General features: G+C 35.0%; 2 protein-coding genes across 5 annotated transcripts; one reads left to right on the top strand and one right to left on the bottom strand.

Annotated features, from left to right (window-relative positions):
* Nucleotides 1-697: 697 nt before the first annotated feature.
* Nucleotides 698-6,284, bottom strand: LOC147541879 (ABC transporter D family member 2, chloroplastic-like). 3 transcript variants are annotated; one of them, XM_086633772.1, is made up of 10 exons: nucleotides 5,786-6,284; nucleotides 5,483-5,690; nucleotides 5,310-5,377; nucleotides 4,148-4,474; nucleotides 3,782-3,946; nucleotides 2,917-3,145; nucleotides 2,279-2,514; nucleotides 1,947-2,205; nucleotides 1,454-1,764; nucleotides 698-1,127 (listed from the first exon to the last, which is right to left on the bottom strand). In XM_086633772.1, exons 1-10 carry the CDS (start codon nucleotides 6,059-6,061, stop codon nucleotides 900-902), a joined length of 2,307 nt encoding a protein of 768 aa, XP_086489898.1. In that variant the 5' UTR covers nucleotides 6,062-6,284; the 3' UTR covers nucleotides 698-899. The 3 variants fall into 3 exon arrangements, with proteins under 3 accessions (XP_086489898.1, XP_086489899.1, XP_086489900.1); XM_086633773.1 differs by having other exon boundaries at nucleotides 5,483-5,686; nucleotides 5,786-6,248; XM_086633774.1 differs by lacking the exon at nucleotides 5,310-5,377 and having other exon boundaries at nucleotides 5,786-6,248.
* A 4,036-nt stretch (nucleotides 6,285-10,320) lies between these two features.
* Nucleotides 10,321-13,591, top strand: LOC147541880 (protein neprosin-like). 2 transcript variants are annotated; one of them, XM_086633604.1, is made up of 7 exons: nucleotides 10,321-10,961; nucleotides 11,319-11,405; nucleotides 11,505-11,780; nucleotides 11,879-12,043; nucleotides 12,210-12,263; nucleotides 12,351-12,528; nucleotides 12,569-13,591. In XM_086633604.1, the coding sequence occupies exons 1-7, from the start codon at nucleotides 10,767-10,769 to the stop codon at nucleotides 12,688-12,690; spliced, it is 1,077 nt and encodes a 358-aa protein (XP_086489730.1). In that variant the 5' UTR covers nucleotides 10,321-10,766; the 3' UTR covers nucleotides 12,691-13,591. The 2 variants fall into 2 exon arrangements, with proteins under 2 accessions (XP_086489730.1, XP_086489729.1); XM_086633603.1 differs by having other exon boundaries at nucleotides 12,351-12,497; nucleotides 12,884-13,591.
* The last annotated feature ends 2,862 nt before the right edge of the window (nucleotides 13,592-16,453 follow it).

A 16,453-nucleotide genomic window follows, 5' to 3' on the forward strand; every position in this document is an offset into this window, starting at 1 on the left:
TTCACCTTTTAAGAGGAAAGAGAAGAAATTTGAAAATTTAGTAATTTCCAATTCTAAACTATTCCAAATTTTATTCATCAAAAAGAAAAAAAAAACTATTCCAAATTTAGTAACATCCAGATCATTCTGAAATTCAGTCAGACTTAACTGACTCCCACCCGTGCGTCGCTGACTTAAGTCCCCCAGTGTGATGGATGGGATTGTTCCGATCTGGACCGTCCATTTATTTGACCAGATTAAAATCAATCCTTACTTACCGGGCGTCAAATTGATTAGGTGTCAATGTTCTATTGGGTGTGTCTACTAATTTCGCCTCATAATAGAATTAATGAAAATATACCGAACTCCTAAACGCGCCCAAGACAAATGGTTCTGGCGCCCCTATTTTCAAAACCCCCATGTGTCAAAGTTCTATTGGGCATGACTACTAATTTCTCGTCTTCTTCTTCTCCATAAGATAAGTTTTTTTTTTTGTTGTTACCTTCCAACCCTTTCTCCTTGAATTTATCCATCAATCCTAACAAAATTTGACATGAACCCTTTTGTTTCAACTCAAAACATTAGAGTTGAACTATAGGGACTTTAAACCAAATTTTATAACAAAATGTCCGAATCCACCGATTTTGGGCGCTTCTAACCAAATACAATCAAATTAGATTTACCAAATCAAAAGAGGCGGGGAAGGAGCGAATGACACTATTGGGAAGCACCTTTAAAACTTTCATTCGTGATCATGTTCCGAAAAACTTCACCTATCAATCTTTTATACACAAACACACTCGACAATTCTATCTGGCAAAAAAGGGAAAGGTATAATGATAAATCAAATCATGAAGTTCTAATAAGCACACTTAAGATCCTAACCATAAATGGCCCCATACTGCTTCTATATATATTTATCAATGAATTGGTTGATCACAATTTTGTACCACAGACGGCGGATTGTGTTGGCTGATAATGGGCTTGACTGTCCAATTCTTTTCGCTACCAACCAAAGTCGAAATATTATCATCAGAATCAATCTTAGATATATGCAAGACTTTGTCGTGGTAATCATAGAGGGTTCTCCTATGTCCAACACTGATGTATGTTATTCCTGCAGCTTTAATCTGCTTGTATAAATGAGCCTGCACAAATGACATCAATATTTATAAGAACAAAAAAAAATTGGTCATAACAGACGAACCCAAGAAATAATGTGGGCGTCCGTCTTTTAAAGTGTAGTCCTTCCTGATGTCAGATACACTGATACATGTGTCAATATCACTTTTACAGCAAAATGAGGCCACAACCATGGTTTAGTTCGGTGCATTTGTATATCGCCCCAATTTTTTTTTCACTCTGGTATCATAGCCGACACTTTAGACTAGTCTGGCATGCAGATTTAGTTTTGAAATGAGGTTGATGGATTGATTTAAATGAGAAAAATAAGTAGATTGAATCATAGAATTACCTCATTTGCTTCATCTAAGGCACTGGTGGATTCATCAAGTAAAACCAAGTTGGGTTTCGAAAGCAATAGACGTGCAAATGCCAAACGTTGCTGCTCACCGAGCGAAAGGACACTAGACCACTCGTATGTAGAATCGAGCCCATTGAAACGAGATAATATATATCCCAAATGAACATCTTCTAAAACTTGAATAAGATCATCTTCTTTAGGCTGGGAGATTTCTACCTCGGAGATATCATTAAGCCTAATACTTTCATCGATATCCTTCTTCAAAGAACTAGGCTTTGTGGGCGACTTGTTCAGATCGTGAACTGAAACAAAAGAGAGGAGATAATTTGGGCAGTACAAAAGCTGATTGTCGGAAGAGAAAAAAAAAGTACCGATAAGAATCTATTAGCAACCATCAGACCAAGTCTAAGTCAGTGATCAGATTCTGAATAAAGCGGTCATTTTTTAATACATGAATAAAAATGCTTATTAGAGAATTTAGTACCTTGGGTGGGAATTGGGCCTTCCGTCCAAGTAGGATAAAGCAATTGTTGACGAAGTGTGCCCAAAATCATATAAGGTCGTTGAGGAAGGAAAAATATACTCCTCGATCTTCTACCTTTATATCTTTCAGTAGTTACCTCAAGAGAAGCAATCTCTTCTGCATCTTCTATGTAAAATGTGATATTCCCGTCTCCTGTACTCCAAAGACCAGCCATGGTCCTCAACAACGAAGTCTTCCCGCACCCACTAGGACCGATAACCTACAAATTAGTTGAAGTGAATAGCTTTGTATCGAAAATAGTTAGTTGTGAGTAAACAGTGAAACTTACTAACCAGTAAATGATCCTTTGTATGAACCTCCAATGATAAATCTCTTATGAGAGTAGTTTTACTTGTTGGTGTTTCTAGTGTCAAGTTCTGAATGTCTAATAACTTGTGATAACTCTCCAAATTTGTGCCATTACTTTGAGCTAATGAGAAATTATTTCCATCTTTGTATTCAGTTGTTATCTCATTCAAAGACTCGGAAAGACCATGAGAGTTATCCTCAAGTAAATCATCAAACTCACCTGCATCATGTGAAAGAGGTAACTAAAAGTTGACAAAATTTCGAAGACACCCACTACTTGCAGGAAGATCGTAACATAATTGAAAGACAAACAGATGAATACGAAAAACAATAAAGGAAAGCAGTTCAAGTAGAGAATGAAGTTCTTGAACAAGATCATATGGTTAAACTTCAAGGCTACCGGATGCTAATGGGTGTTTGCTGAAAACCCAAATAAACTGATGAAAACTCGTTATAGAGGTTTATTATATTTGTGCATACATAAATTCTGAACTAGAACCTGTGCGAACTCTCAAATTTACTAAAACAAAGTATAATGAATCAAGTTAAAGAGTAATTTGTAATAGCAGCTCCGTATATAAAATATTAAACTATCAATATATCTGGGGAAATAAAGGTATACCAAGTCGTTCAATGATAGCTGAAAAGGAACTGAGTTGCTGAAAGCGGTAGACGATAAGAGACATGTCTGATAGTACATGACTGAAAGCTGATCCAGCCTGGGTTATGACCCCCATCTCAATTTTCCCTGAGAAATACATGGGAGCTACTACGGCAGAAGGAAGAACTTGAATCAGCCAGCTATAACTAGTGGTAAAGAGGTCGAGATTCCGAGAAGAAATCAACAATCGCTGCACAAACAAAAAAAATATTAGAAAACACCACAACAAGACAACGTGAACGAACGAAGGAAAAAAAAACTGAACTGAGAAGACATAATTGCAGCATCCCAAACTAAAAAAACGATAATAGACAATTGACGGAACAGATGTTCTGGTGAATCGTTTCATATACCAATGGATCAGTGAAAACCATGTTGTAACTCATCAGGAAAGTAATATTAATGACACGAACTCGCTTAGAAGACTATTTATAGAAACAGTTTATTCATACCACATTCTGATCTAAGAAATGATTTTATCGTAGGACCAAAAAGTCTTCGGAGATTTTCTTCATTGCCTACTCTTATGAAAATTAGAGAATTCTAATTAAGTAAGGTTGTGGTTGTCTCCTCATTAATTACACTCTCACTCCCTAATATAGGTAATGCAAACAACAAAATAGGTGTGGAACTAAATGTATCAGCCTTGGACAAATAGGTATAGACATACAATTTCTCAACCGAATGATGATGATGCATTCACGACTACAGGTTTATTATTGTACGCTCTAACCCTTAAGGTGTAGGTTGTACCCAGTACAAGGGAAAAACGGAAATAGCAACGGTGTGAATTTCTATGAAAGATTCAGAAAGAAAAAGAAAATACCCTTAAGTTTTCAAAAGCACTGGTGAATCGTTGTAGCAAAATCTGTTTTTCATTTTCCTCGCCACCGTAGAAAGCAATTGATTCAGCATTTTCTCGAACGCGTACAAGTCCATATCGGAAATCTGCTTCTTTTTTCTCTTGCAAAAAGTTCAAGGTTACAAGCCCCTAATAGTGATCATAAGGAAGAAAGTTTCATGACTTAGTAACATTTTGTGTGAACAGTGAAGCTACCACCAACTAGTTTACATCAAATATTATCTTCGATGACAAATAGTAACATTCTGAAATATCGGAAATTTGAAATGAAATTAACAATGATCTGCACTATGATTTGAACTTAAGCAGGTAGAACCGTAGAATACTTACTTTGCCGAGAAATATGCTAATTGCTGTTCCTCCAACTGAGTATAATATTAGCACCATAAAGAGTGATGGATAGATACCATAAAGTATTCTACTAAAGGTTGCCAAGTCTACCACATTTCGAAAAATTGTCAAAGAAAATGAAAGTGCTGTGCTGGTAAATGAATTAACATCATCCACAATCCTCTGGTCTGGATTATCAATTATTGATTGGGATTGAATTTTGTAAAAAGATTTATTCTTAAGATAACGTTCCATGTAGTAGCTAGTCATCCAAGATCTCCATTTCAAAGCAAGTAAATCTTTAGCATAATCTCTCAAAACCATCACCTGCAGGACATTTAAATATGAAATTTAACAACCAACAATAACTAAAGATTCTATCAAAGCAATCGTAATGGAGGCGTCGAAGCCGACCAATCTAATTTATTCACTGAAAGAATAATATATTAACAGGTGCTAATGGAGCACAAAGGAGACAAGAGAGAACTGAAAGCAAGCACATTTCATATTGGGAGGCCATTAGTTCAAAGCCTTAGAACTTCCCTCTATGAGTTAAGGTCTTAGGGGTTAAAATAATAAACCATAGGCTTATTCTTTTGGAGTTAAAATATTAAAATTATCCCACACCGGGAGCATTAGAATTTGTAAAGTAGAAAAGTTTTGGACAATCTTTCCTCGGAAACTGGTCTACAAGGAGACTTGGGACCAACAGGATTGGTGAGGCTCAAAGTCTTAGCCGTTATAGATATTGTCTCCCCTTTTGACACCTCAGGCCCAGACCCACAGTTACGGGGTTTTGTTCTTGGGGTAAGGCTCCACGAGCCCCCCCAAAAGGTCTCGCTAGTTACTAACCTTGAGCGCACACCTGTAGCACAGACTCCGCACGCTCTCACGAGTGATGTGGGACTATCATAAGAACTAACATGGTAATATAGAAGGGATGGGTCGCGATTTTTTAAGCTGAGCCTCTACATAGATGGGGAGAGCCTAGTGACTCAAACCATGCGTTCACGCCTTCACGGTGAGGTATTAGCATTATTCTACAACGCCCTAAGCACACTAAAATTTGTAAAGTAGATAAGTTGTGAGCAATCTTGTCGTCTATGGATTTTGGGCAAAACGACTAGTGGGTAATTAGAAGAAGAGTAAAAATGAAACTTACTGGAATCCCTACAACAAAGGCACCAAGATAGTATAGAAGTTGCTTTGTAAATTCTCGTTTATCCTTTTCTGACATAATTAACGACGAAAATGTTAGCATGAATCAATTTTACACACACAAGTAAGAATTATATATATATATACTGGGTATTAGAGGGTTTGAAATGAACATACTAGCGAGTGCATTCATGAAATCACGTCCAATGAAATTGAACCCAACCATGATTCCAGTAGAAGCCAAAGATAGAAGAAATACAACAGCAAGGCTTAGTCTAGCAAGGACTTTATCTTCAGAGAACCAATATGGTGCTGCTACTTTCCAGAATCTTCTAATTAGGGTTTGTATATCAGGTAGTTTTCTCTCTTCATCATTATCATCTTCCTAAAACAAATCTCTATCAAAATTGAAGTTGTAATCGAAATTGAACCCTACTCTACTAGTACGAGATATATAGAGAGAGAGAGAGATGATAATACCTTATTGTGGTGTTGTTGTGGAGGTGAGAAGTTGAAATCTTCATTAGAAGTGATGATTGTTGAAGATAAAGAGACTCTGTTGAAGTTAATTGGGAATTTTTTATTAGGATTTGAAATGGTAATGGAAGGAATTCGATGATGTCTAAGGAAAGCGGTGGAAAGAGATGAGGAACAGATGGTAGTGGTGGTGGTGGTGGCGGAGGTGGTGGTGAAGAAATGTTGATCATGGCCATGAATGACGGAGGTTGAAGCTCCAGCAGTTGCAGAGAGAATCATTTCCTTTTTTTTAGCTTTCTGTTAATTCTTCCTAGAGAGAGAGAAAGTAGAGAGAGAAAGAGTATCAGTGCTCTGTTCTTTCGTTTCTTCTTCTTCTTCTTCTCAGTCGATCGATCGGTCTTTGAATTAGAAAGTTAGAAACCTTCAATTAGTTGACTTTCAGTCATTCTTTTTCTTTCTTCTTTTTTTTGTTTCAAATGACTTTCTCAGTCATTCAGTTATTAGTTTTTTTTTCGCGGGTTGGTTGGGATTTTGATGTTTAATGACGATTTATGTTCTTTTCAATACCCCCACGGCCCCACCCCCACCAGTCTTAACTCCCACTGATCTTCTCCTTCCCAAATGGGCCTGCTAAAAGCACCCGACAAAACATATTATTAACGGACAGGGCTGTTAGCAAGCCATCCAAGATTTCAAACTTTTATAGGCGCTGGAGATTAGATCGAGCATCAATTAAGGTATTATGGACCCTAAAGATCGTATAAAGACTCTTAGGGTCATCCTAGAAGGCCTGAAAGCCCATGTACTTCTACGTGTACTTTATTTATTGCCTAAATTACTTGGAATAAATCTTGATGACAAACTGCTTCCACCGAGACTCAGTCTCATGACCTCGTGGGCTTAATTCTTAGTCTAATTCTTCATTTCTTTCTCATATTCTACATTATTATGTAATCCTATCACCCAAGGCGTATTTACTTGAAGAAATTAACCTAGAAAGACTGTCACGAAATTTTGATGAATTCTTTTTTGTCTTTTATGGTGTTTAAATGATTTAAGAAGTGAGTAAAACGGTTCTCATCAAAAAAAAAAAGTGAGTAACACGTGATAAAGGGAAAAAATGTATATATATATATATATATATATATATATATATATATATATATATATATATATATATATATATATATATATATATATATATATATATATATATATTAGTTGTCTCAAAATGAAAAATACGATGAAAAAAATATAGCTCTTACCTATATGTAAAGGGAAAAAATTATTTCCGACAGTAGTACATTAAAGCCTTATCACATTCAACCATGATACACATCCTGACACGAAACCCGACAGGGTGACGTGTCGGACTGTGATCTAGAGAGAGAAAGTGCAATACTTTCTCTCTCTAGATTACAGTCCGACACGTCACCTCGCCAGATTTCGGGCGTGCCGGGATGAGGATCATTTTCCTATCACATTAATCAAACGTCATTTCAAAATAGAATAGACAGCAAGGTAATCAATCTTTGTAACCATGTATAAAAATGGAATTCCACCATTAGTCATTAGATGCTTATCATGTTCTTCCCCATTAAATAAAGCCTCTCAACACTTTTTAGCTCAATTGATGCCTTGATGGTGAACTTTAATTCAATGTCAAAGTTCTATTTAAAGTCATACTATATATTTACCTTTATTTATTGCTTACTCCGTTAGATTGATGCATTTTTAAGTAAGAAGCATCCCAAGGTCGTAAATATAGTTGTAAATGATTTACTTTTACAAAATTATCTTTTTTATTTTTACTATTGTAGCAAAGATATTAATAATGTGTATTAAGTTATAAACTAAGCTATAAAAAAATGAAAAGGAAAAAAAACTAACAAGTAAAAATAGAATGGAAAGCCTTATTATGTGCCACTAATGTTTTTCAATTATTTAATGTAGAACAAAATAGTTGAAATTGTGATTACCTTTTTTTTATTATGGATGGAATTACTCATACTTAATTATAGAGAGATGGAAAGTGTAGCTCCTGTAATCTACATAAATGATTGTATAAGTTATATGAGAAAAAATCTTTTATCATTTAAGAATGATGGTGTAGTTTTAAATCAAAGTAATTTTCAAATCTCAAGCTAATTTCTAAGTTGTAATGAGTTAATCCAAGTATAATTCTAATAAGTAACTACTCTTGATGCAAATTTAGTAGGGGGCTTGTTTCCACCAAATTAATTACTAGTAGAAGTTTTTTTCACAACCAATTTAAAACTTTTCATCCCCTTGTAAAGGTAAAGTACCTTTATTATCAATCCATCAAAGCATTGAATTAAACCCACCTAACAATGTTCTTATCTAACATGATATTTCAGCCTTCCACAAGACTTTTCTATCCATGACCCTTTTCTTTACTTTTGTTTTTCAGACAATAGAATTAAGATTGGGTCACCCATTTAGTCCCCACACATTTGGACCTTAATGGACACCCAATAAAGCCATATTTGTTCCACTAGCTATTGTTTTCTTACCAAAACTTGTCTGTAACCCAACCCCCTTACTGCAGAATAATAAAGAATACAAGTTACTACTTGTGTGTGGGAGAAAAAAATAAGTTCAGTAAAATTGGTTTTTCATGGCTTTTAGTATTCAAAACATGCTTAAGAAGATGTTTAATGTAGTAACGTTTACTTGTGACCTTATTCTATGAGTCAATCCTCTTTGATATCATTTTTGTCCATCTTTCGTATTGCTTTTTTTTCCTTGAAAAAAAGGTCTAATCTCAAATGTATGTCGCTATGTCGATATCAAAGTACTTAAAATTTTGTAGTATCATTCAAATAACATAGGAATGATTATTGGAGAATCAAAAAGATCCATCTCAAGTTTGAGTTTATACAATTAGATTCTCCTACTTATTCTTCAACCAAAAAAAAAAAGAAAAAGATTCTCCTACTTATTTCTTTTTATTTATTATTTTTATTTTCATTCTCTTTTTTTTACTCCATTACATCATTCTGCATCGGCTATTATTTTCTCCATGACTAAAGTATCCACCTACTTTACTCTGCGAAAAAATACCATGATGGAGATCAAAAGGAGAGGAGAAATTGGTAAACTAAAAGGGGCACGTACTAATTAAACTAGCTTGCTCAATATTCTGCTTACTTGCAGTTGCAATTCTCAACAAACTCTTTCATTCTGTAATTATACAACCTAGGTAAAGCTATCTTATAATTCTCTTATTTTCGAATGAAGACGGGGAGAAAATTAAAATATAGAACTTTACTATGTTTTTTAATACTGCACCATTTCGTTTGGAGAACTCTACTTACCCAAATTTTATTAACAAGTAAAAGGGACTGTTATTGTTGACATGTCCACTCTAGGGCCTATACATTTATTAATTTTGAGCATACACATATAACATCTAATGTAATATAGTACAATATTGTTTGGAAGAGTATCCGGAGCTAATGCCATTGGCGTGTGTTAAATTTAGTAAATACGAGTCTTTTTAGTTGATTTTTTTGGTACCTTTACTAATACCAAAACTTCGCATCTCTCGGACTCAGGTATGAATGTGCGAAGCACAAACATTATCAATAACCGTGATAGACATTTTTTAATTTTGAAATAACCATCGTTTTGGAGAAATAAGAAATTCTTTTTTGGAGTACAAATTTTTGGATGAAAGTTTTTGACTAACTTTTTTGTTTTCTACACAGGCAAACTTCCATTGGCGGTGATTAATATTTTTCATTCATTTCTCTCTCCTACTCTGACCACCACTTCCAGTCACCAACACCACCATTTCTCTCACTCTACATGTAATCTTTCTCTTCCCTCCCTATTTTTCTCTCAGTTTAATCTATTCCGCTCACTCTAATTTTAATTCTCCGACGAAGGGAAAAGTTTCCCTTTGCTTGGATAAAGCATTTTAGCCGAATCCCATGAGGAGGGTTTCACGTGAAACCCTTCTCCTTTGACAGAACAATAAAGATCGAGAAAGATAAAAGAATGTTAAATTCTAAAAAGGGAGAAAAAAAAAAGAATCAACAAAGATAGAGAAAGGGAGGAGAGAAATGGTGGTGGTCGGAAGTGGTGACCTGAGTTTATGGTCGAAGATAGAAGAACGTGAAGAAGAAAGAGATGTTTTGGCGCCTCAATAATAAAAGTAAACTTTCGATGTCCTAAAATTTTGTGTCAGTCAGCACTTGGTTGCTCATCTAGTTGACAGTGTTGACATAAACTCGAAAATCATGAAAGTCATAGGTTCGAATCCAGACGAGGTGGATTCCATTGTCACTGAATTTAGGTTGTTAAATGTATAAATAATACGTTTGTCGGACTTATCACATCTTAATGATGTATCAATGTCTTGTAATGAGTAACGCTGATCGTAGTCGATTTCCCAAAAAAAAAAAATTTGACAATTTTTTTTTTTTTTGTTTTTTTGTTTTTCAAAGTGGTTTTCCCTTTCCAAATTTATTACAGTAGTAGTTTTTTTTTTTTTTTTGTTGAACTATTACAGTAGTAGTTAGAATTTGAAATTTTGATTCGGTAAGTTTTTAACGGTAGAGATGCGGTAAGAGTAGAAGTTATCTTTTCTAAAAAGTAGTGAAAAGAAACAACAACGGCCATTTTTCAAAACGACAAATTCCTCCGTCTGTGTACATCAATCTATGCAATTTTCCCCCACTACTTCTTCACTTTTCTCTCTCTCTCTCTTTCTCTCTCTCCCGTGTGAAACAGAACCCCCATTTTAGAGAGAAAAAACCACCGTCGGCGGATTTTATTGACTACCCAAACCCTTCTTATTACCTAATTATTTGGGGAAAAAGAGAGTGAGAAATCTGTGTAATTAGCTCTTGCTTCCATGGTGGTGGATGAGAAATTTGTTCATCTCTAGCAGAGAAAACCCAAATCTTAGTTGTTTTCTGAAGTGGGTTTAGTCTTGTGGTTGTCATTTTACTTCTCTATGGCTACCAAGTTTAGTAGCAGAAGCAGCAAGAATGGTGAAATTAGGGTAGCAATGTTAGTGGTTATAATGATTTTATCTTTGGTTTTGATGTTTCCGGTAACTTGTGTTGGTAGAATAGGCATTTCCCGGCAAAGGCTTGAAGTTCAGAAACATTTGAATCGTTTGAACAAACCCTCTGTAAAGACTATCAAGGTTTACCATCCTTTCTACTTCTTCTGATTCTGAATCTTTTTCCCCCATTTCTGTTTGTTTCTTCTTGTTGGTAGTTGTTGTTTTTCTGTACTTTTTGGTCTTAAACTTTTTTTTAGGTGAAATGGAATACTAGGGTTTTTTTTATGGTATCATCATCGGAGCTTATCTCTAGCTTGGGTTTTACTTATATATTAGTTTTAAAACTGGGTTTTAATTTACTTCCATTTCCAAGTCTGTTCTTTTATTTTTCATCTTGATTTCCCCCAATTTTTTCTCTATCATTCCGATTCTTAGTAGAACAGAATGTAAAAGCCCTAACTTTTCTCTGATTTCTTGTCTTTCCTGTTTATTTATTAGAGCCCAGATGGAGATATAATAGACTGTGTTCATGTCTCTCATCAACCAGCCTTTGATCACCCATTTCTTCAAAACCACACCATTCAGGTCTGATCTCTCTCTCTCTCTCTCTCTCTCTTTCTCTGTCTCTATATATCTCTGGCTCTCTCTTCATTTCTCTCTCTGAAAATTTAATGGGTGTTTCAGATAAGACCTACATATCATCCAGAAGGCATTTATGATGAGAACAAAGTAGTCTCTTCAAAAGCAAACCAGGAATCAAAACCCATTACTCAGTTATGGCATATAAATGGAAGGTGTCCAGAAGGAACCATACCAATTAGAAGAACAAAGAGTGATGATATTTTAAGAGCTAGTTCTGTTAAAAGGTTTGGAAGGAAGAAACATAGAACAATCCCTAAACCAAGGTCTGCTGTTGTACCCAAGCCTGAACCTAACCTAATCAATGAAAATGGTCATCAGGTATAAGCTTTATAAAAAACCCTCATTTTCATTTTTTACTTTCTTCATCTCTCACTCTATCTTACTGCAATTTGTGTTTCTCTCTTTTGAGTGAGCAGCATGCAATTGCTTATGTTGAAGGAGATAAGTACTATGGAGCAAAAGCAACTATTAATGTTTGGGAACCCAAAATTCAACAATCAAATGAGTTTAGTTTGTCACAAATTTGGATCTTGGGTGGTTCTTTTGGTGAAGATCTTAATAGCATTGAAGCTGGTTGGCAGGTAGATTTAACCTATTAAATGAACGATTAAATGAAGACCTTCAAGAAAGGAAAAAAATTTACCTTCTTTTGATCTTTGCCTCATAAAAAGAGTTCTTTTTAGAATCAACACAAGAAAAAGTTTTTTCTTTTACTTATCTTTTGATTTATATCTTATTGAAAAACAGGTCAGCCCAGATCTATATGGAGATAATAACACAAGACTCTTTACATATTGGACTGTAAGTCTCCCCCATGTGTTGTTGTTCCTTTAGATTCTCACTTTCTCTCTCTCTCTCTCTCTAGTCTAATGGATGATGTTCTAACAGAGTGATGCATATCAAGCAACTGGATGCTATAATCTTCTCTGTTCAGGGTTCATTCAAGTCAACAGTGATATAGCCATGGGTGCAAGCATCTTTCCTGTATCTGGGTACCATGGTTCTCAATATGATATCAGTATACTTATCTGGAAGGTAAAAAAAAATCTCACCCAAATACCCAATAGTACTACAATTTCTTTCTTTTTTTTTTGTTGAAAGAATAGTACTACAATTTCATTACTGTAATCACTTATCAGAATTGACAGAACCCAATAAAAAACAAACATGCCAAAAGAAAAATAAAAAATCTCTGACATGCACTTGCTCATCTTGTGAACAAGATTGAATCTTGATATCTGTTTCTTGACTAATTCTTTGTTTATTGAATTGGGTATTGTGGTGGTGGGAATAGATTAAAGTCCAAAAGAAAAGGACCCACTTGAAAAAAAAGCAGAGATTCTCTGACAATTTGATAAATTTGCAGGAGTAATTTTGTAGTACTAATTTATTGATTAATCTTTTTTCTTTGTTTTGGGTAGGATCCAAAGGAAGGACATTGGTGGATGCAATTTGGGAATGGATATGTATTAGGGTATTGGCCATCTTTCTTATTCTCATATTTAGCAGATAGTGCATCCATGATTGAATGGGGAGGTGAAGTTGTGAATTCACAACCAGATGGACAGCATACTTCAACTCAAATGGGTAGTGGAAAATTTCCTGAAGAAGGTTTTAGTAAAGCAAGTTACTTTAGAAATATTCAAGTTGTTGATGGTTCTAATAATCTTAGGGCACCTAAAGGGATTGGGACTTTCACTGAGCAATCTAATTGTTATGATGTTCAAAGTGGCAATAATGGTGATTGGGGTAGCTACTTTTACTATGGTGGTCCTGGTAAAAACCCTAATTGCCCATAGGAAGAAAACCCCAAAACCCTAATTCCCTCTCTCTCTTTCTCTTCTCTTGTAAACATACAATGTATTCTACTACTACCTCTCTCCCTCTCTCACTAAACAAATCTTAGGTTAGGGTTCTAGTCTTGTTTGTAGGGGAAGTTTTGAGTTTTGTTGTTTTCCAATGTTAACTCTCTCCAACATAAGAGATTGGAGAGAGAGCCAAGTTTCTTAATGCCCAATAGAAACGGGCCTCTTTTTATAAATGTATTTGTTTAGTTGCTCCTATCTTGGGAGTGGTTTGTTCTGTTATCAAAGGAATTGGATGAATGAATGCAAATATTGGGTTATGAATTTTGGCTATCTTAACTTCAGTTTTCATGTTTCAACAAAAAATAAAAACTTAAGTGTTCATTGAAGACTTCAACCGCCCCGGCCCGGTTGATTATCAAAAGAATTTCTCCTTTTCATGGCAACACTTTTTTCTTGCTATTCACAAGCTTCTTTTGTGTGTGTGTGAGAGAGAAAATTTAATTAGATCATGTGTCTTGTTGGATTTTGAAAACTTTGTTGATTCATTTTGGATATTTTTCATTATATTAAAGACAAAAGGATTTGTGTCATGATTTGAAAAGTAGGATGAATGAGTTAATAATCTATTAGATAATATCTTTTGCTTTACTACTCAAGTATCATATAATCTAAATAGTATGAGTGTATAATTGTCAAAAGTTACATATTAATGCCATGTATTTTGATGTTTTATAGGGAGAGTAATCAGGGACGGAACCAGGACCAGAAATCAAGGGGGGCCGATATTTAACTATACGAAGTATATTTTTTTTTTTTGAATTTATATTTCTTAATATTCATGGAGCTACATGATAAAATTGATGATTCGAACTTTAAAGCACAATTTAATTCACAACTTGTTGGTCCTAGAAAGTGCAATGGCTCCAGTGAACTAAAATATATATTTCAATTTTCTTTCAAGAAAACTAAAAAAAAATGGAAATTTTGCGTCTACACTTTTTACTTGAATCAAAAAAACATAATTGAAATACGAAAACTTTACGTCTTTATATGAATTTTCATTTATTTTCGAATTGATTCATAAGATAAAATTAATCAATTCCATCGATTAATAAAGTACTACGTTATAAGAAGAGAAAAGAACGTATTAACAAAAATGAGGGGGCCCTATAAAATCTCCCTAACAAGAATTGTTTTGTTGGGTGTTGTTGAACCAAAAAAAACTTCATAAAATTAGAAATTCTAAGCCTCACAGCACTTGAACCCGAGTCCCTCACGTTCCACACATACATTACTACCATCTCACCCACGCCACATCTTTGTATTATATTGACCTACAAATTATTTATTCATACACCGCAAGAGCAATCACTATTCTTAAAAGGATTTGCAGCCAGCCAAAGGGGGCCCTGGCCCCCCTTGGCCTGGCTGTAGATCCGTCCCTGAGAGTAATAATCAATTTAAAAAGAAGAGAAATAATAAAAGGTTAAAACCTGTTGGATTAGGGTCCAAGATTATCTAGATATTACATAATATGAATACATAACAAACATATAAAAATGAAGGGGTTTTTGTTATCCCAAAATCTCACGGGCTAAGAGGGAGTATCCAACCACTACATCAGAAAGTGATGGATCGATGATATTTCTATCGGACGGAAATAAGGGCGAACCTTTGGAGTTAATAAGGCACGAGTTATGTGGGCCTTTGTGTAAGACATAACCCCTTTATTGATTTGCACCTGCAAGGCTGCAATAACAGTTCTTTATGATTACTGGATCCATCATACTAGAATAAATCAAGGCCCATATTTTAAGCTTGGACACAAAGAGACGCCTTTAAGAGTTTTGCCTATAGAAGTTTTATGAGGGTACAATTGCTTTGGAAACTTTATATGCACTCACTATTTTTGTTTGTTACAGTCACTTATCCTTTACTTGAACAAAAAGGGAAATTTAAATGCACTCACCATTTTGTTATACACACTCACATCTAAGGTAAATTTGGTTGAAGTCAAAGGAGATGTCAGTGTGGTAGGTAAAAATGGTAAGCGTATATAACATTTGTCGAACAAAAGTTACATTTTGATGCGAGTGTAGATAACAGAAACTGTGAGTGCATTCAACATTTCCCTTGGATTTTTTCAGCTTTGGTATGAGGTGGGAAATTTTTTAGGAAATTTTAAACGCAACCGTGCTATTGCTATTGGCACCTTTTATACACATAAAAATGACACTAATAGCTATAAGGCATGACACTTTTATTAATTCTCAAATTTAAGTCACCATCCCAAAATCAACAACATCCTCTCTCTCACTCAATTTTTCAGTTAGGGTTGTTACGGAGCTGATCGATTTGTTTCAACCTAATCAAAGTTCCAACAAAGAAGAACTACACCCCTAATCGCCACTACCATACGGTCCATACCCCCACGTCCAGTCGTCCACCAACACCATTACCATACCTTTATCAACATCACGACACCCCATCACAACCACACGTCAAACACCAATGCCACACCCATAGTTCCACCTCCCTCGCACTCAATCACCACGCGTCTATCGCCATATCTATAAGGTTCCAACAGTACTAGCTGCAACTCCGCCACCACCACACTTTAATCACATTTCAACCACAACCACCACACCTCCAAAACCGCACCTCATTCTCCCAAATACTCTAACATCACAGCCACCACCAACAAAACCAACACCATACCTCCATCACCATAACTCCAAAATTTCGACACCATTGTCACTACTACCACCATCACCTCCTCCACGAGAGTCTTTGTGAAAACTTAAAATGGAGAAAAGTAAATTACGTATCAAACTAATTTTTTGAGTATTCAACAAAAAAAAAAAAACTAATATTTTGACATTTTATTTGTTTATAGACAACATTTCACCTAAATATACTTTTAATAATTTTTTGTTTGCGAAGTTAAAACCACTTCAATTACGAACGTCCGTATGTGTGATTTCTGTTTTCGATCTCTAATTTCACCACTCATACACATAGATGCATAACTGTCTAGGTAGATTTGTTCCTTATTATCTAAAATTTCCTTGTAAATGTGAAAGATGTTAAAGTTTGAAACACTCCCAAATTGAAATCTTGAGGATGAATTCGGAACAATCTAAATGCTTATAATTCGTCAACGTTGTCATGATATGATTGGCT

This window comes from Eschscholzia californica, unplaced genomic scaffold, assembly GCF_041429995.1.
Source record: "Eschscholzia californica isolate CP2 unplaced genomic scaffold, dmEscCali1.0.p SCAF_4, whole genome shotgun sequence".
In the NCBI taxonomy this organism is placed as follows: domain Eukaryota; kingdom Viridiplantae; phylum Streptophyta; class Magnoliopsida; order Ranunculales; family Papaveraceae; genus Eschscholzia; species Eschscholzia californica.